Source organism: Melanotaenia boesemani, chromosome 4, assembly GCF_017639745.1.
Source record: "Melanotaenia boesemani isolate fMelBoe1 chromosome 4, fMelBoe1.pri, whole genome shotgun sequence".
Classification (NCBI taxonomy): domain Eukaryota; kingdom Metazoa; phylum Chordata; class Actinopteri; order Atheriniformes; family Melanotaeniidae; genus Melanotaenia; species Melanotaenia boesemani.
In genome coordinates, this window is record NC_055685.1 from 16569069 (window position 1) to 16591117 (window position 22049).

At 36.2% G+C, this 22049-nt stretch overlaps 1 protein-coding gene across 1 annotated transcript; it reads right to left on the reverse strand.

Moving 5' to 3' along the window:
- Nucleotides 1–6967: 6967 nt before the first annotated feature.
- papss1 (3'-phosphoadenosine 5'-phosphosulfate synthase 1) lies at nucleotides 6968–21706 on the reverse strand. The gene is made up of 12 exons (XM_041982951.1): nucleotides 21446–21706; nucleotides 20488–20602; nucleotides 20164–20399; nucleotides 19629–19767; nucleotides 18570–18688; nucleotides 18120–18233; nucleotides 17751–17862; nucleotides 15882–16087; nucleotides 12815–12950; nucleotides 12244–12512; nucleotides 10823–11052; nucleotides 6968–8095 (listed from the first exon to the last, which is right to left on the reverse strand). The coding sequence occupies exons 1-12, from the start codon at nucleotides 21503–21505 to the stop codon at nucleotides 7957–7959; spliced, it is 1875 nt and encodes a 624-aa protein (XP_041838885.1). The 5' UTR covers nucleotides 21506–21706; the 3' UTR covers nucleotides 6968–7956.
- Between the last annotated feature and the right edge of the window lie 343 nt (nucleotides 21707–22049).

Here is a 22049-nt window from a genome sequence, read left to right on the forward strand (position 1 = left end):
AAATATGATCCACAGAATTATAATGGGGTCAACAGTGTATTAGCTAGACTTAGCAAACCAGTTTATATAAAGTGTTAAGAACTGTAACTAATAAAAGCTATCATGCTTAACTGTATTCAGTTTTTTAAACTTATAATAAATAAATCATAACTCCTGATCTAAAAACAATATATATTTTGCAGTTTCTTTTCACTTGTGGTGTCCTAGCGGTGGATGATCCAGATATTGTTAAATTGTTTTAAATGATTTTCTAGGGAAATTTATGCAGAGAAGGAATTGGGAGAATATATATATATATATATATATATATATATATATATATATGTTACACATATGCTAAGCAATGTCTTCTGTAACCAGCATATTTATCTCCAACTACACAAGTCCTGTCTGAAAGTAGAGCTGTTATTTTTATTCATCAATCTTCCACATGGGTTAAAAAAAGTAATTATCTCAACTCTGTAATTACACTGTTTATAATGTGAACTCTCTCTGCCTGTGTGTTGTGAGAACAGACTTTTACACAGGGAGCTAAGCATTCTCCAAACAAACAAATAACAAAAAAAGAAACCCAAATTAACAAAACATCTCGATCACTGTGAAAACACACACTGTGGACAGTAATAAACTGAACCAAAATACTGCCAATCAAAACTCAGCATATGCATGGCTCAGTGGGTAGAGTTGTCATATAGTTTCCTGAGGGTTGCCGGTTCGATCTTCGGCCTGTCGAGCTCATGTCGAGGAGTCCCTGAGCAAGACATCGAACCCCCGAATTGTGCCTGATGGGGCATGGTTGAGTGCCTTCATGGCAGCTTCCCTCATGTGTGAATGGGTGAATGTGATGTATAATGTAAAGCACTTTGGGTAAAAGTGCTAAATAAATACAGACCATTTACCATTTTATGTATTTATGTACAATAACTTGTTGACTTTAAGGGATTTTTTTTAACATTCTTTCACTGAACATTGCAATTTAAAATCTTTAAACTTGTTTAATTTTTACAGCTGATCTTCTTTCTTCTTGTGCTGGAAGTATATCTGTCTTACCTCCCTGTGATCAGACCTTTAAACACAATAGTTTGTAGCTAATATAGACCCAGCACTGGGAAGCAGTTCTTTTTATTTCCACTGCCAAAGCACTTGTTCTGGCTCAGGAAAACCATACTTTTGTAGCACCAACTCTTTGCTGGCACTGAGTAAAGAACTACTTACATCAGGGGTTTGGGAAGAAGTTATACAGACTAAAAAGACCAACAGAAATACCATTGCCTCTATATTTAAAAATCCAGAACCAATGAAGCTACTTAGTAATTTAAGAATGAAAAATCTAAGTCTTGGGTTTAACTTAAGTCCATACAGCAGTGTCTGTGAATTGTTGGCAAATAAACCACAGAACCCAGCATGCACCATTGCCACCAGAATTTATAAACTACATTTGCAGCTTTGTGTGATTTAAAGTGGACCTTTTAATATCACCAGCTGGAGTTTTTGTTTTTTCTTAAAACAGCATGCATAAGTCTAGTTTGCAGCACTGTTCGTAAGTTCAGTGACCATTATTTAAAATAGAGGTTAGAAACTACACTGCCTATAATAAAAAAGCTGGTGGGTCTTTAGCTGTAGAGTTAAAGATGGCTACTAAAATGCAAGCCCCTTTTTTCACCTATATATTTGGAAGAGGAGGATATTCACCTGGTTGCATTTTGCAACTTTTGCATGTTTACATGACAGACCTAAGCTGGACTTCTAAAATACATGTAGCAATCATGTCTAACTAAAATTGCCCAGAATTTAAGTTAAATCCTGATAAACACATCCAGACTGTTTTTGGGGTCAGATTCCCGCGGTGGGTAACAACAAAGGACAAGCATTAGGCATGAGGTGCATCTTTTGTGTAAAAACATTAAAGCATTCAGCTCTTATAAAATATACAGAGCTGTGAAGCTGCTCAATTCATCATTGCATAACTTAGCAGTGATTTGCCATCATCTAGCAGCGTGATGTCAGACATATTTTGGTTAAATAACTTGATTCCCTGCTAGTGCTCACAAACTAAAATGAGCACAGATGTCAAATTAAATGGCTAGACTGAACTCACACCTTAGCTCAACTACACTATGGAAAATTAAGTATTATTCATACTTACTTTTAATAGATAAACCCGCATATGAGTACTTAGTTTGTTGGCATGTTTCCTAATATGGTCTACTTTGTATTGAGCCATATAAACTTTAAATTATTGCAATTGTTATCAGTACTTTGTGCAAATCTTTTACTTTCTTATCATTTTACAATCCTAGCATCCATGGTAGAAGCTCTATGTAAACTCATCATGGACATTAATAGTATGGTAATACTTGTCATTCATCATATTGAATAGAATTTTTCTTGTTTAAGAGACAGAAACAATGGACAACTAAAAATAGTTTCCACATGCATTCATCTTTAGGGTGGGTTGGTCTTGAAATCAAACACCTCATCAAAAATACTGTGTAAGTACAGAGACTCAGGTTATCAATTCACTGATGTAAGAAGTTCTAATTGCCCAGAGTAAATTGGAAAAAGATTCTGCCCCACAATATCAGTTCAAGGTTGTAAACCTATGACCAGAACGTTAGCCCAGTTTAGACTTTTTGCTGTGATAAAGAAAGATGAACTGTTTCCTCTTTCCATGTTGTATTTTTAGGGGAGACTTTCAGTGAGGAGGGTTGTAAAGATGCAGACATATTCCACGCCACAAAGTTTATCTTCAGGACGGTGCCAGGAATTCTTCTTTTCCTCCAAAGGTTGTAAAACAGATGCTTTCTTTTGATGTGTTCACGAATCATCATTTGATGCATGATCTCTCTTCTGTCTGTGTGATCTCTTCATTCTGGGCCTTTGGCTCCTGAGGTAATGTTCCCAAGCCTGTCCAGCCTCATCCCGACATGGTGCCTTGACAGGATCGTAAAGCAGAGTGATTTATAAGTCCTTGGTAATCGTGGAGTAATGAGTGTTGCCTGAAGTCTGCTGTATTTCAACTGCATGTGTGAGGTAGTAGAACAAAAGCTGTGCACAGGAAAAGTTCTCCAATTTTATGAAGCTTTGCACATTTTGTTATGTTTCAGACCCAGCTTCAGATGTATTTAAAGATTTTATTTTTCCTATCAGATTACACATTGTTGACCAAAAAAAAATGTGTTTTAAAGTAAGACTTGGCACCTGATACCTGGGGTAACTTACTTGTAGGGCTGGGCGATATGAACTAAATCTTATATCTCAATATTTTTTACCTGAATCACGATGCACGATATATATCTCGATATATTTATTTATTTATTTATTTTTTTGTCAAGTAACCAAAGAGACAGTTCTAATTTACAGCCTTCAGTGCTAAATATACATTTATTAAGGATCAGCAGCACATGTGCATTAAAACAGCTGACTGAAATTAAAGTACCTTAATATTAAATTAAATGCTCCTAAAACAAAATAAATTAAAAATACTTTTCAATGACCATAACAAAAATACCACTGTGCAAAATGCAAAAGAAAAGATGCTTTTAACTCAAAACAAGCTATCTTGATATAAAAGATATTCCATCCTTCTATATTGTGTCTGATAAAGTCTCAATATATTTTAAAAATCTCTAAATATTGCCCTGCCCTACTTACTTGTGTCTGAGTAGATGTAACTGTTCATATGTACAGTATTTATACATCTTGAATCAAGTAAAATCATGCCATGGTTGCCATATTACAGCACCCAGGGAGCAGTTGAATAAGGGTTTAGCTCAGGGACCCAAAGGGTCAATCTGAGTTGCCAGTCAGAGGACTCAAACCTGGATCTTCTAACCAGTAGATCACCACTACCAAAACCATGGCGCACATTGAAAATGGTCAGTGGGGTGATGTCCAGTTCCTGGTGTGTGACATAGAGCTGTAAAGCGAAATCCTGATGCATGGAGCACCCTGGAAAATAAATAAAGTTGTGAAGTACGGTTTCTCAGCCTTGGAATGTAATGAAGGCTCAAGGAATGCATATAAGTAAATGTCACTGTGCCATCAAAACGAGTCAGATACACCTTTTTTCCAGGTCAAAATGTTACATAGTACTACTTTACAGTAATGGACAAAGATTGGTGAAAGGAGGACATTCATTTAGTCTATTAGATGAGTATGAAATTTGAAAATGATAAGTCTAAAAACTTTTTACATTTTATGGCATCATAACTAATGCTTTATAGTTATTTTCTAGCTATTATCTAGCTATGTATGTAACACCAAAAGACTAATACAGTATTTGATAAACCTTTATTAACCTGAAGCTCCAAAAAGAGTAAGCTTTAGGTACAATAATAATCATCATCATCATCATCACAATGGCAGCTCAGTTTTGTAGCATGTACAGCCAAATTAAATATGTCAGAAAGAGAAGTAAAATGCTGTAAAGTGTGAAATTGATACCAGCATGCCAATATATGTGCATACATCAGACATGCAATGACATCATCAGTGTCACATCCCATACCACCAAAAGGTTCTGTTTTTACATGGACTCCAGCTGTATTTATCTCCAATTTCCTTCCATCTGGTTTGAGTTTCGGTCAAAGCCAGTGGTGATAAAAAGAGGCTTTACATTGAAATATGCAGGATATGGTTCAAATTCAAGGAAAGTCGTGTTCCTCAGTGATGGCTTTAAGCAAAGTAGTGTGGGGGCAGAGTCAGAGCTCATTAACAGAAAAGACTTTGCGTTTTGGACTGCACTGATGGCAGTGGGAAGTTCTGACATATGACTGATATATTATTATTATAATCTTAAAGGACAACTTGTTTCTGGAACATAATGTTCATTAATGCTTGGTTAGATTAAAATTTATTAAATATGTTTTGATGAGTGGTTTTTTCAAATCAGGGAAATTATGTTGAATATTCTTTCATCTTTTTGGACCCTGTTCACATAATTCTTTAATTAAAATACAGCTTATGGCCTGTAATTTCCGAATGGAAACATGAACTTCTTTACATCCCGGTATGGCAGCTTTGTCCTAATAGGCTGTTAAATTAAAAAGTTAATCATTAACCTGAAATCACAATGGATAAAAAGGTGTTGAGAATTAGATCCAAAATATACATTTTGAAGGAGAAATTATGGAAAGAAGTGAGACATATTTTACATTGTGCTAAGATGACCTGCTTTTAGTGAAATCTGTATCATTAAGTAGCGATTTATATATATTTCATACAACCACCACTTATTACAGAAACTGTTCTTTTACAACTTACTGAAAAAGTCCATTTAAATATTGAAAAATAAATAATAAATAAAATGGCTATTATTACTATAAATTACTATTAGAGAGACAGGAGATGGTTTTATTCAAAGTTACTTGTAATATAAAACAGGAAAAGTTCTAGTTTAGTCAAGTATGTTAGGATATAGATAAACATTTTATTTTATTATTTCGTTCTTCCAAAGGGACAGTATAAATTAAACAAATACATATCACCATAAAACTTTCCTAATTAATTCTTCATATGAAAGCAATTTTTTATTACTTTATATTTCTGTTTAACTGTGCCAATAAGGAAACAAACATTAAATATGAACATGTTATAATAATAAAAGTTTCTGGTTGACAAAAAATAAAAATGCATTTTGGATTTGAAAGCCAACATTTAATGAAAATAAAATATCTAAAAACATTTTTTAAATGGTAGTAGACTATTAAAATAGTTTACAAGGTGTTTTCCATAAAAAAAAGACACCGGAAAAAGTAGCAATATATATACTGGACCACATACATAGAAATATTTGTAGCTGAGTGAAATTCAGCGTCATAAAAGTGTTTTTTAAAAGATATTTAATGTCTGCACCTGATTTTTTTGTAAAAAAAAAATTCCTTTATCTTATATACCAATTACAGATGTTGTTTAAAACTTTCTAAATTGTCCACAACAAGTGATCACAATGAAACGAAGCGGTGCGAAGCCAGAAGTCACAAATGGTTGTCAGAACAAGACAAATCCTTTCTGGCACCTTCCTGTGTTCTCCTTGGCAGGGTGCCACATAGTAACGCACCCTTAGAGAGAGGAAAAGTTTCAAAGAGAGATCTGATTATGGGGCAAACAAGCTGAAAATTGACCCAGAACTAAAACAGACTGTGCAAGCTACAACTGAGATACCATCAAGAGGATATGGATACACACGGTAACAGACACCTGCATTACCCAGAGAGCATTGATCTTTTCCAGACAGTTAAAAGGTTAACAGAAATCATAACGCAATCTTTCCAAAATCATTTGATCATTTACTGTGTGAAAAAAACAGCTCTTCTTTTGAAGTTGCACTGAGGTCCCAGCTTGATTAACATGTGAGATTGAACACGATCTGGCGAATAGTACAAAAAAATTGCTGCTGGCAGATCTTTTCCTTACATCTTGGGAGTTGGATTAGATGGAAGTATCCAGGGTATTTCTGACAACATTTGCTGTCTGGATTTAACCTGCTCTGTTCCACTCTTTCTGCATCTGGAGGCCAGCTGCAGCACTTTGTATGTACTGTTCAAGTGTTTAGGTCTGATTAGGGTCAGAAGGGGGTCTGCCTTATTCTATGTACAGCTGACTGTCTCACTGCAAGGTCACCACAGTTCCATAGGACCATGCTTACAAAATTAAAGAAATGTCATTTTGAAGAGTGTTATGCTCATCTAGATGATAAATATATTAAGTGGGTTGGTCACAAAGTCAAGTAAATCTAGAGTTACAGAAGTGTTGCCACATAACTGTGTTACAGACACTGAGGGCTGACATCTGATGAGCTATTCTCTATAATTAAATTCAGCACTTCTATTTAAAATTTCATTCTTAGATAATATCAATTCTTGGATAAAACACTATTATTTCAATCCTTGATTTGTTTTTTTTAAAAATGTAACAAATGCAAAGATTACAGAAAGAAAAGAATAGACAAAACTGTTCTTTGCTAAAAAATGGTTTATTGGACAAGAAGATTACAAATCGGATTCTTTGTAACCCTCAACCATCTGATTATACAGGCCAACTTCTAAAAACGAATTACCACATGGAAAATATTAAATCCAGGAAGGCAAAAGAAAAAGAAAATGTTGAAAACTTAACAAAATACCAAAACATTGGAGCACTACATACCTACATGCACTTCACAGTTAAAATGACAGACATGGTAATGTTAGGAGACAATAAATAGACTATGATGACGGCTTTTTTTCCCTAAAAGTTTGTGATTGTGTTGATCACTGTTTAACTACATGAACTGTTAAAGTGTATCAATGCAACAGGTGGGACAAAAAGCATGTGTGTGTCCTAATTCAAACAAGACACCATGTGAAATAACTAAGGACCAAGGCACTCAACGTTTACTTAAAATACTAGAGCACACCAAATTTGAGTAATGGCCACAGCCACTTGTGAATGTATAATGTAAAAAGCAGCTTGTCTAGAGCTCAGGGTGCAATAAGAACCGTCCAGCATGTGCAGCAACCTTTTAAAAATTTGGACATCACAAATGCTCAATATTCATTCTGAATACTCAGTGCTGCTCAACAGCACTGAAACCAGGTCATTATGAGACCTTCTTGGTCTTCACTTTATAACCAGTTACCAGAATATACAGTTGTTCAGTTGGTGAGAAACACAAACATGTACTTTTATGACACATTCTCTAAAAATTCTCTTTAGTGCACTGACCTTTTCTACAGTATTTCAGAGGAAATTCAGTTAAATAAAACACATACTGTTAAAACACAAATGTGACAAGACTAAAAGAAACTGAGACCAGTATCTTGCGCAACAGTTTAGCATAAATATAACAGATAGAAGCCAGAGTGAGGTTTTTAAGAGTGGTCCCCACATTTATCTTTTCAGAAATCAACATAACCCACTGTGTTCCCATGTTTGTTTGTTTGTTTTCATTTTGTTTAATCTGAGACTCCACCTTTAGTCCTTCTCCAGTGACTTGTAGTATTCTTTCAACACAGCCCAGGCCTTCGGTGCCATGAATCCATCAGGAGGGTTCTCCCCCTCGCGAGCCATCTTACGCATGCGTGTGCCTGAGATGAAATCATAATCTTGATGGCTGCAAATGACAAAGGGAGAGTTTTAAAGCTATTTCAAACTGATGAGCAGATGTTTATTAATAGCACGGATTATATGAGAGGACAGAGCCAGCAGCTAGATCAGAATTGGCTGAATCAAGTTGCAAATAAATCAATGTTTCTGGATGTAAAATCTTAATGGTGAAAGTTGGAAATAATACCATCTGCCTTGTATATATGGGCTGCAGATTTGACCCACAGAAAGATGGTTCCTGGTTCAAATGCCACATGGGAACTTTCTGTGTGGAGTGTGGGTGTTCTCTCTGTGCATGCCTGAGTTCTCCAATTTCTAATAAAGGTCCGAGTTAATAAAGGAAAGCAAAGCATTAACACTATTTATTTTAAATACTTTTCTGTACTTCACACTGCTTTTACAATCCTTATTATCAGTTTTGGTCTCCACTCGTGTTGGGTAGTAACGAGTTACTAGTGTTGCAAAGTCCACTTGTTGGGCTTATTTTTCTGTGAGGTCACTAGTAAATATCATGGTTTGAGGCTTCCTCTGCTCCACCTGTCAAACCCTCCTGGTTCTCTTACAGCTGTCCACAAAGCAAGAACCACTGGATGCCGAGTGGGAAACATGAACATAACAATCCTTTTGATCAGAAACTAGTGTCCACAGCCCTGTTTTCTTGGTTACCGTGAGTGCCCGAAATGGCGTGCCCCTACCTACACACACACACACACACAAACTTCACTTGACAGAGAGACAGAGACAATACCCACGAATAAATAAGGAAATACGTAAATAAAAATAAATTACTTAAAAATATTACTTTTTTTATTATTTGCTGGCCTGACTTCGTTAATTAGTGTTGAAAAACTACTTTGTGTTTAAAGTTGTATTATATTTCAACAACACTAAGTTATAAGCATATTCATAGGAGAATTTTTAAGAAAATCTTTACTTTTACAAAAGTAACTAAAGTTACTTTTAATAAAAACTACTTTTTGGTGTAAGTAATCAACAAAGTAACTGAGTTACTTTTTGAATTAAGTAACAAGTAACTACTTTTTGGTGTAAGTAATCAACAAAGTAACTGAGTTACTTCTTGAATTAAGTAACTAGCACAACTCTTTTTCCTTCTTTTTTATGAAATGTGACTTTAAATTGCTCTTTGGGATTGCTTGATTAAAAAAAAAAAAACAAGAAGCTTAATGTGAAGCAAGCAGTGGAAGACTGTTGTGGTTTCAGACTGCTGCTGAATGGAGCCCTTACAAGTTTCCTTCATACTTATTGTCCTTATCTATAAATTGATTAGGCGTGGGGGATAATTCAGCAAGTTTTAAACTTTTTGTCAGTAGATATATTTGCATGTCTGCACTGAGCTCACACTGAGGGTTAAAGTCTAGAAGTTCAGTGAATAAAATTTCTAATTTTTAATCATATGGCAGCACATCAAAAAAGTTGGCTTCACCCTGAAATTCTTCCAGTGTAAAACTGGAAACAGCTTGCTCTGATACAAGCCATGGCACTTTAAAGGAAGATAGAGATGTGTTGTGATTAAGTTGGTCATCAATATTACTCCTGAAAATTGGCAAGACCAGCTGGAGAGAATGGAATGCTGAAACATTAGAGTGACGTCTGCAGACTGGAAATTCAGTATTCTTTGCTTCCTAGTAATTTGGACCATGGCCTTGAAGTGAGATGAAAAGTGGATTACATGAAAAAAGGTACATTTTTGCACAAGAGACTGGCAATGGCATTATGAAATATGAAAAAAAAAACTTTCTTTAAAGGCAACTAAATGATTTTTCATGATCTTAAACAGCTACAAAGCAGATTATTTACATTGTGTGTCTCCTTAAAAATATTTTGTAAATATATTTCTAGTTCTTTAATTTGATTTATAATTTTCCACAAGTCTAAATGGATATGCTTTGCTTTGTTTTAAGACAATATTGTTTGTGTATTTAATAAATGTAAGTCTTGAATTAAAATTGTTAGAACTAATGATTACAAACCTTTAATCTCTGTTACCTATCTAACACAATAAATAAGCACCTAGTGAAATATGTGACCTTCCACAAACTTTTTCCTCACCTCAATAAATATTAGTTATTTTTTAAAACTTCTCTTCAGAGAAGACTTAAATGTTACAGATCAACGGTTTGCTATGGACTTCATGTCCCAAACATACATAATGGAAAACTAACTATTCTTTTGATTAGTCCTAACATTTCAGCTGAACACAACAACAGTTGCATAATCTGATGGAAGTGGCCCCATCAGACCAGGAGGAAAGAGCAAAGAAACTGTGACTTTTGTTTGTCATTGTGTACAGTGTCCATACAGTCTTTAATCAGTGGCAGGTCTGTAATTTTGAGCAACATCAAAGGTCATACTAATCCATGAAACCTTTTAACAGTAAGAGGAAGAAAAACAACTGCTGTTATTCTTGGCTCAGCATTTTACTGCAGATAGAAAGCAAGAAAGAAAGAAAATGGATGGCGGGTTCTTTTTTGTAAACAAAACAAGCCTAATGAGAAATTAATTTAGAGAATATTATGTCTGTTTAGGCAGCTTGGCCTAATTGGTCTAAATGTGAGGTATTATGCTGGACTAAATTTACAAATAAGCTTTTAAATTAAATGAGTGAGCATTGCCTGTAAACCTTTCCTGTATCCCATTACCATAATAAATAATCTTAAGACCGCAAGACATGTAGCAGTACATACTTACAGAAAACTGAGTACGGTGTACTTACTTTTTCGGATCATAAAAGTCCATTGCTCTCTTGACTTTGTTGTAAGCAGCCACTTTAAAGGGTACTATCTCAAGAGTGATGAGGCCTGGAGCCATGGTGAGGACCTTGGCTCCATGAGAGGGTTCATACAGGTCTTTTCCTGTGTCAGGGTGAGGCATGCCTGCAGGGTCTCGACCCACAATATAGAAATTTGCACCAGCAACCATACGTGCTCTGCAATGCCACTGAACCTGTGGACAAGGAGTAGAAAAAAAAACCTATTGAGAAAAAATACAATGCCACTCACAGAAAACTATTTTGTGCCAAGCAATCAGCGACTAAAGCCTGTATTTAAGCACAATTGTTTAGTTATTTCTAGCATGAACTAATAAAACTAAAAAAAAAAAATAACTTGCAACTACACTTTACGAAACAGTACAGATTTTGTGGTGTGTAGCTGTGAAATACTGGGTCAACTTTTACAAACACTGTTATTTTATTTCATTCATTTTTTTTTTTTTTCATTTCAGCATTTGAAAGTTTAATTATGAAAACAGCAAAATGCAAAATACATCAAAACAGTATTGATTTTAACAGATTAGCTGTCTGATATAATAAAGTATAAAAGGTTACCATTTTTATTATTTTTTCTGCTGAACCACCCACACACAAGTTCACCCAGCCAGCCTTTAACAATTACTTCCATCGAGGACTTGCACTCGACATTAGTTCTGACGGGTTTTTCTGCTTCTTATTAACGATAATCATTAAATCTACACATTAATCCTTGGCAATTAGTAATTGTGCTGCTATTAAGTTTGAATCCATTTTGTATCTACATTTCAGGATCAGTGATTTTAAGATAACTTAGAGTAATTAACCGAGGAAAAGTAGTTTCAGGGCTTTTAAGAAACTTCTTTAAATGTGAACATTTGAGAGGAAATTCTATTATTTCAATAGCATGCAGACCGAGGGTGTGTTGTTTTTAATGGGTAAACAAGTGTAGAGCTATAATGCTATGACTGGGGCTTTGCCTGGTTCTAAAAACCTCCCATTCACTATAACAAACAGACTAAATTGACTCGCTGACATCCACCAGCCCGCAATCTGTTCTCAATGATTTGCACCATAGCTTTTCTATTATCATAAGTGAATGATTAAAAAGATTCTCGGTTACACAAATCCGCTCAGTCAAATAGAGGTTTGTGAACGGCATGAAAACACTGAACAGAACGCCTCAAAACAATTTTAAGCCTAGTTTCCTGTCATTTGTCACTCTCAAAAATTTGCAAAGTAAGTGACAATCATCTTTCCCTGAACGTGCTGTCATTACTCACTGCTGCAGACACATTTTTGTTTTGTCACTTCTGAAGGAAACATGATGCATGTGTTTAAAGAAACCTCAAACATCCAACTACAAATACAACACTATTGATCATTACCTCAGTTGGCCCTGCATACATCATGGGTGAGGGAAAAATTGCAACAATAGTAGAGTCTGGGTTGAGTACACCCTCTTCCAGCACGGCAGCATGCTGCTTCATTCTCCAAGGCAGTGGCACGTCATCGTCTTTGGTCCATCCTCCCAGTGGGTGGAGCAGAAGAACAGGCCGGCGGTAGCCTCGCTCAATGAGGCGCCTGTGTGTGTCCTGCATCAGAAGAGCATGGCCATTGTGGACTGGGTTACGGAGCTGGAAGGCGAACACTGCATCTAAATATATCAAAAAAGTGAAGAAAGGTTTGCTAAAATGCAAGTAAACACAGCTGTAGACATCTGAACAAGACGATCCAAGATCACAATGTACACAAAGATCATGCTGCTAAAAGCCCAACCACTGCAACTACTGATAAATAGTCTTAATGACTTTTCTTCTGTCATGCATGTACTGTGACAAACTTATTTCTTATTTAAAGACTAGAATTGTTGGAGTGAGTCAAAACAGCAAAAGTAGTTTATAAACACTGTGACCATACTGGCTCCTGGTTTTGAGATTTCCTCACTCATCACCATACCTGCATTCATCTGTTTAAACTTTTGTTTGAGCTCAGTGGGTGTCAGCCTGTACTGGTCCAGCCCATCATTCCAATATATCCTGTCCAGAACCTGCAGGTCTCCACCAACCAGCCAGTCCCCACTTTCCATCACCATCTGAAATAGGAGTCACGAAGATAGTGATGGTGAACATAGCTGTAAGTTAATTCAGACTTGATGCACTGTGATCTTTAAAATGAAAACTGTGCTTAAGCCAGTTACTAGTTACTACCCAGCTGCAACGTGACAGGGCAGCATGAATCAGTCATAATAAATGTAGCATTAAACAGCCCACAAAATACTGCTGTGCATACATTGGCTACTTTAAGTAATTGTGCCATAACCCAAAGGTTTTCTGGAAAATTTACAACTAAAGCTTTTTATTTCTGTTCCTGTGTCATTGACATTCATGCACAATTTGTATCGTATCAGGCTTGAAAGGTAACAGCAAACACATTTTCCATCAAGTCTGAGTGAGTTCATTTCATCAACAAAGCAGAGACAAAATCAGAGTATTTTCCCTCATGAGATTTATCGAACATATGATACAGGAACAGGCTGCTATTGTTTCTAGCTATGCATTTAGCCTGCATCCTGTGGCACTTTTGAGACTACAGCTCAAGTTACTGAAAACAATGTGCTGTGTGATTTTAATACGATCTAAAGTGACACATTTGTACATTACAAATCCATCCATGTGATTTGTTTCATTGACACATCATTTGTCATGTGAATGCTCTTTGATATCCATACTTTAAAAACAGAGTAATATAACTTTGATCATAAGCTGTACGTAAATCAGAATGTTGTCAGCAACAGACGTGTCTATGTGATGTGATGAAAAACAACTGAACAACGTTTTAAAGATCATGGGATTTGTTTTCCACAGTGTCATTCATGCAATTTGACCAGTGTCGACCTGAAATGAGTCATGAAAGATATAATGTGCTTGTGGATAAACCCAAAGAGGAGGCTCACACATACACATGTGCTCTGTTTAACCATTGTAAATGTCCCTCATATTCACATGTGAAAAGGGGCCTAACCAAATAAACAGCTGCTGCACCATAGCTTCCGGTGAAGGGGGCTCTGTCTGACAGACAGGTAAACAGGAAAAAGTGGATTAACTACATGTTATGTGAAGTTGCTATCACTGGAAAGGAGTGCTGACAGACGGGCTCCACTGCAGAGAGTTAAACATACACTTAAGTATACATACACGCACTTTAACAACTGGGACCTTAATCAGGACAGGCTGAACACACATGTTAGGTTAGAGTGGATAAAGAATCATATTTGGGGAAATAGAGCATGGAGTATGTGTGTCAAGGCAGCACTGAAGCATCAGGTGTTGACAGAAGAGAGCCACAGTACCAGTTTATGAAACTTGCAATGTAGCTTTAAACACATTACCAGGCCAGATTTCATTAAGAACAAGGTGAGGGAAAAAAAAGATAAAAGCAAAAATTTAAAATTACTACCAAGTGTGCTGAAATACTGAGACAGCTGCTATCTGCTGCTAAAGATCTGAGGCCAAACTTTTTGCAACAAAGGACTTTCAAATAAGCCAGCAGTAGGGCAGTATGACAGCAGGAAAAAAAATAAAAATCACCAAATGTCATGTAGGTTATTTTTAGTTCTCTTCTGAACCCTTGTCAATTTTAAGCAGCCAAACAAACTGCACTGATTCTGAAAACAATGGGAATATAAAATTAGCCAGACAACATTTCTTTTTTCTTAAGCAACAAGCTGCTACCGCTTCCTGCAGGGTGTACAGGATCATTTCAGGACATTATCACCTCACGGAGTCCATCTGAGCCCCATCGATATGCGACAAAAAGATAAAAGCCTGGATATATCTGGAAAGCTGTAGGCAGCTGAGTGAGCCCTACAATTTCAAACAGATTTGTGGGGGCATGGAGGCTCTGCATCCAAATATAACACCTGCAAAATGAGAGTGGACCCAAACAATCACTGGGCATTGTGGCAGAAAAGCTAAACTCTTCAATATATTCAGTCTTTAATTAAGCAATATGAAAAGTCCCGCTGGTATCTGTGTTCTGTCTGAGGAGAATTTAAGAAAGTAGATGCTTTTGCATTCTCTGACGCACATGAATATGATACGAATACGGTGATAACCTGATTCAGCTACAGCTCTATGATGTGTTAAATGTCTACTTTTTTAAAGTCATGAAGTTACAAACTGACAGAGACAATCTAGTAGTTTTCATTGAAGCAAAGTCTGCCAAATTGAAGCATCTTGCATTTGCAGGTGTTGGCATACAATTTTTAAATTTGTGAACTAGAAAACAAATGTTAATGGTTTTGTAAATGGGATGTGTTCTAAGTGTATCATGAGTACACAAGTTGACATTCAAAGAATTTCGACATGAATTCTGAGAAGCACTTTGAAGTTGTCAAAAAAGAGTAAAACAAGACAATTAATTTGTGTGTCACATATTTCACAGACATCTAATTCAACCATTTAACATAAGAACATACTGCTATCCATAACTTCCAAACAGAATGATTACAGTTTGTTCTGGCAAGCTTTATGTAAAATGCTGAACGTTGTCAGGGGCAGAGGTGTCTACGTGCCTTGATCAATGACCACTTCGCTCCCCAGAGAGATGCTTCCTGGATCATGTTGTGATTTGTTTTCCACACTCTAATTATTCCAGCCTGTCCAACACTGGCCTACTCTCAGTCATGAAAGATGCTTCACAGTGATTTTCTTTGGAGAGGTCAACAGGATAAAGAACCCAGAGCAGATTTCCTCAGCATGCTCAAAGTGTAGGGGAATCATGCAGTGCAGTGCAGGTGGATAAATCATAGGTATATACACTACCGTTCAAAAGTTTGGGGTCACTTCCCTATTGAATCCAATGGCAAAGTGACCCCAAACTTTTGAACGGTAGTGTACACATGCATGCTCTCCATCTAATGGTTAAAAAAAAGACCCCACAAATATATCTGTGAAGTAGTCTAGCTTTCGATGCAGGAATCAAACTAGTTGTGAACAGGAGAGCTCTCATCTAAAGCACTGACCTTGATGTACGGGTGGTCTTTGCAGGTGGTGCCCCACTGCCGAGCACAGCGCTCTTCTTTTCTGTGCTCATAAAACTCTGGGTTACGAAGGATGGCCACTCTTCTGCCCTCGTAGACCAAGGCCATCGCTGTTACACCATCCAAACGCTCTTTATCTGCAGTTGACACCGGCAGCACCACAGGCACGGAAAGGTTGATCACACCACCTGGCAGGGAAGCATAGTGTGTATTTATACAGATATACTCCAAATGTCCATCTAACAATAACCTTAGCAATAATCTGGCAAATAATCTTTGCAATAAATCCTGTGGTCTTCATTTTTATATACTGAAAGAAACACCTTGACCATCAGTTGAGATGATGAATGGATTAGAACAAGGCCCACAGCTGTAAGCATTTAATAAATTGTTGAAATACATGTGATTTTATTTTTTCTTATTTTAACCAAGTTATAATTATTAAAATCATAATTTCACTTTCTCTATAAATTGTCATAAATGTTTTTATTATTATTATTATTCATGATGCCAAAATAAATGGGTCTAAATGCTCTGAATCTAAATGTATTACGCCAAGATGAGACGACATACAAAAGACCAGTTAAGATACCCAAAGATTGAGCATATGCAACTTAACAGTTCAACCATTGTTGCAAAGACTCATGCCATGCACCTTCAGGCTCTATGTGGAACATACACTTTAACCACAAGCTACAACGAGTTCTTAGAGCTGCAATTCAAGAACTTCCAGAAAAAAATAAAAAATAAAAAAAATCCTACACTACACTGGAGCTTTGCCCTCCCTCATGTCATGATTTTATCAGTGTGGCGAAACAATTCTTTTGGCATTATTTTCCCTCAGGTTGATGAAAATATCGAGACCCACACACTTTTCACATAATATTATAACAAAAATTTTGAAGACAAGAAGAGACTTTCTCATTGTTGTACCCCTGCCTCCATCTGGACGCCCTTCTGGTCCCCTGTGTCACAGGGAAGAGCTCACAGCTGGTTTCAATAAAACATACACACACAACTTCCAAATGTCCAAATGGTGGAGACATGAGCTTGACTTTAGATTTCTGTTTATCTCTGCTGACATTTTGTTTAGCGAAACCTACAGTTTTATGCTTCCCGACCGGTTATAACATTATACTGTGTGTAATCAATCCATTTACTGTCATATCCATGGAAGGAAGTGAAAATGGACAAATGGCGGTGTGCAGTGTCAATCAATAGAAAGCTTCTTCCTCTGTGTCCTTCACCCTTAGGACGAACAGAAAAGAATCATGACCTTTCACATCTGAATATATGCACATATTTCTGGCTGTGATTTTGAGATTTTGACCTGTCAAAATCTAAAGGTTTAAAACACATTTAGTTAAATTTCACTTCATCTTATTGTTTGTACATCTTATTCTAGACTGTGTGCAGCCAACAAAATGTTTGATGCTACAAAACAGAACTGTAGTTTGTATAATATCACATCTTATGGAATTATTTTTCTTTCCTATTCTTTTAAGTTTTTTTAATAATAGGAAAATCTAAGGCTGCTAGTTCAACCAAACCTGTGATGGTGTTACTTTAAGCTCTGACATTTTTTTATCAATAAAAAGAGCAACCAGTAAACTACACATTACTGTAGTTTTATCATATCTAAAAGATATTGTTGCGATTGTAACACCACAAATGAACAAAAGCCACAACTACATAAAAAATGTACGCCGAAGAGAGTCATCCACTATATTTGCTATCCCACTTTGTGTGCAGTCGACTCCATCTAGTGCTTTTGTTTTTAATAGCACAGAATGTGAATATTTTTTAGTCATTATTATTAAATTAAAACAGTCATTCAAAAAAACATCTTACCATCCAGGAGACAGTCAAAATGAAGACACTGTAAATATTCCCTCTCTCGCATAAAGCCATTCAGAGGAGTGGCCCAGCCTTCAGCCAGCACCTGCACCCACTGCATGTCCACCTGACGGTCATACGATCATATACAGTAGGTCACAGTCTGATCAACTTATCATAAATACAGCTCAAATTTAAAGGATGTAGCATAATGTGTAAGTAGACAGACAAATGGGTAGTCAAATACAAAGTACAAAATATATAGATTTCATTAGTTTGCTAGTTGCATTTACTACAAGGAATAAGATTACTCAGAATTTGTCAAATTAAAAAAAAAATTTAATAAATTAAAAAACAAAAAAATAAAAAAAACATGACAATCACCTTTCCGATCTGCACAGCAGGCAGAGTCTCTGCATCAGCTTTTGCCAAATCCAGCGTATTCTCCTGAACATACAGCTCTTTCACTTCATATGAGGCATCAACAGGAACTATATCCTGCAGATAAAATGTCAAACAAAGTGCATTCAAAAAACATCCTTCATGATAAAGGTTATCTGTTAAGATTTACAATTCACCAAAAGAGTATTGAATGACATGACTGAAGTATATTTGCATTAGCATAAAAAATGTATGCAAATATATGGAGTAAGCGGTTATAGAAAATGGATGGATGGCGCAATACAATTATGATGCGTCTCTGCCCCCTAGTGGCTAAAGGAGAAACTACAGCACTTTTTAAGCATTGGGTCAGAACTTCAAGGTCCTAATTTAACCTTAAAAAAATAATATTTAACAAGAAAAATATCAAGACAAAATATTTTTGCCCCTCACCCGTTCCTGAAGCAAGTCAATGAGCTGTTGTATGCAGTCATTCACACTGCAGGAGTCTGTCTTCAGCACCAACTCTGGAGCTTCTGGCTTCTCATACTCAGAGTCAATGCCAGTGAAACCTGATTAAAGATATGTACAGTTTGCACTCTGTTATATTTAAATATCCAACACTTTCAGGAAAGTTCACTTTCTATTAATCAATTAGCTTTGAATAAAGACAGAGTGAAATATTGATTTCTAATACAGTGCACATAAACCAACTTATTTTGTGCCCTTTAATTATTAATCGCACGACTGGTTTCATCTTCCACTCTGCGTAAACACGCACACATTGGATTTAACAGAGTTGCAGGTAGAAATGCAACACCAAACATGAAATGGTCATTAACTTGGATGATAAAAACAAATCTTGCATTTTCTCAAGATAGAAAGCAGAACATCAGAGGACAGATTAGCACAAAATTCCATTAACTATCAAACTATAGCAGAAGGTGAGGACCACTCAGCAGAATGAACAAGAAGCTGCAGGGTAAATAACATCTGGAAGCTGAAGTACGAAACGTTAACGCCTCAGGTCTTCTGCATAAAGCCACACAATGAGAAAAACTAAGAGGATAAACTAATGTAAACTAATGTTTCCATCGCAATATTTGTTATTATAAGTTTTGTTATTATAAAATACTTGAAAAATCATTTATATAAGGTACTATTTATTATACGCCACATTCAGTTGTTGGCAGTAACCTAATCACAATTGTTTGGTGACCATGGAAATTAGTGTTAGCGTTTGCAGATTTACATTAACAGAAGCTAAAAAACAGTGGTGTTGAACTTGTCATTGTCTTACCTGGGCAATAAATTCTGCTTTGTATGTCTACATGTCTACTATAATGAAAGTTTATTTTGAATTGTCTTTTAGTCTCACTGTGTAAAGGCATGTGCAACAGATGCCATTTTCATTTAACTCATCTGAAGATTTATAAGTGCATAGTGAGTATAGAATCCATGCCTTTCAATAAATTGTGCACTTCACTTAAACTTAACCGAATCATTGTTCACCTCTTATCTCGCCCGCTCTGGCTCTCTTGTAGAGCCCCTTCACATCTCTCTGCTCACATACATCCAGTGGGGCATCCACAAAAACCTCAAAGAATGGTAGACCTGCTGCCTCATGGATCTTTCTGGCATTAAGCCGATCCTATCAGAGAAAAATGAGATTCACACATTAAATCAAACAATTAAGGTGGTACATTTTTTTGGCTCATTGGGTTTTCTATTTGTTTTTTTTCTTGCAGCAAATTAAATAAAGCACCAATATGCCTCAAAATAGCTTGCACAGCATTTAGCAAATGTAGTTCATTATTACCTTTCAATTAATCATCAGTCTCAGCAGGATAGGGATAGCAGACTGCCATTATTGATATTGTCATCATTATAAAAAAAAGTCATATTTTTCAAAAACAGAAGTGTGTTTTACAGCAGCGTCCTGTTAATAATAGTTTCTTTTAAATATAACTGTTAATAAAGGACCAAAATTTACTTGTGTGGCATAGACATTATCAGACATGCAACCACTGATGCATTCTTTACTCACCCTACTGTACGGAGAAATGAAACTGGCGATGCAGACCAGACCTGCATCTGCAAAAAGTCGGGCCACCTCAGCAATGCGTCTAATGTTCTCTTCACGGTCCTCTGGGCTAAAACCCAGATTTTTGTTCAGACCCTGGCGGATATTGTCTCCATCCAGTGTGTAGCAGGGGATACCATGACAGACAAGGTACTCCTCCAGAGCCATACTTACTGTGGTCTTCCCAGCACCAGACAAACCTTTGTACAGAGGAAAACCACAATATTATGAAAACCTTATAAATTAAGGACATCCTAAAATTTCTTCCAACAACAACTTGCATCATACCAGTCAACCACACAGTGCATCCTCTGAATCCTCCTCTTGTACCCACAACCTGCCCACGTTTGTTTCTGCTTACATGATGAGCTTGATAGGTGACGTTAGTTGCACGTTGCATTCCCTAAAATGATGTAGATTTTTTTTTTTTTTTTTTGGTCATTTCATCACAAATATAGAAGTTTAGAAACGATACATCAAGTAAACAAAACTTAAAATAAATGACAAAAGATATAATTTTAAGATAACCTTGATATATCATTACTGGAATACAATAAGCTGCCATTTCTTGTGAAAACACCTTATTTGTAAGGAATATTTGTCTCAACGACTGCCCAGAGTGATGAATTTAAATTTTTTGTCCTGTCCAGCCAGCTTCTCAAAACTACATTATTGGTCAAAAAGTGACTGCATTCAAATAGCTTCAAGTTTTGTCTCTTGATCCAAGAATTAGGAATTAAAGTTTTTATGTGTTAGTCTGAGGTTATTCTATTTGTTTCATGGGTCTGACTAATTGTGATAGAAAACCTTTGTTGGATTAGTTGACAGAACTGTTGCCAAGAATCAATCAAGAACTTCACCATGCAGCCTTAAGGTAATAACAGTTTTGCTTGCTGTGATGTTAAAATCAGACAATGCAATGCTTTTAAGAGTTGATTTGGCATTAAACAAACAGATCAAGCAAGAGCTACAGTATGAAATTCATTAACGTTTGCAGCCAATTTTTTAGTCTAGGCGTAGATAGCAAGTAAGGTTGGGTAGGTAAAGCTAGCTTTGGTGTATAGCGCTGTAAACAGAGTTAACTACGCTAGCTGACTAGCTACTAACCGACTAGCATGTTCGTTTATTAACTGTTGGTAATACAGAGGTGGAAGGACATAATAGAAAGTTGTGTTGAATTAACACAGCTTTTAAAAAAATAATAATAATAAAAAATAATTTTAAAAAAAGGAGGGGGGGACCTTACCCAGCTCTCGGCGGTGTTCCTTAGCTTCTGTTTCTTGTGCGAATTGCCAAGCGTCTCCATGGTTGGCAGGAGTGGGTGGCTAATTCAACCGACTACCTCTAAAACACACAACGTCAGAAACAAAACGGGAAAAAACGAGCAATTCGTTCCCTAATGTGGAAATAAGTTGATGTTGAGCGAAGGTATGTAGCGTGAAATCCGGAGGTGAGGAAGCTGGCACGACAAACAGGACGACTTCCCCAGCGGCCACGTCACCGGCGAAGTAGTGACGCATTTCCTTAGTGCATAGCTCTAAAAACTGATCTGAAGTCGGTTTAGCTTTATCGTTGCCCTTTTGCACCGTGACTGGTTGAGAAACTGAACTGATCTACAATCGTAAAGGGTTCATAGTTGAAAGGAAAATTCCAGTTGAATAAATAAATGAATGTTTACAATTAGATAACAAAAAATACACTATTACTAACCCTATAATATGTTTAAAAAAAATCGAAAAATATTTAATATATTTTCTGTCATTTAGATTATAGCAGTTGCTCAAATAATAATAACAATAATAATAATAATAATAATAATAATAATAATAATAATAATAATAATACTGCCC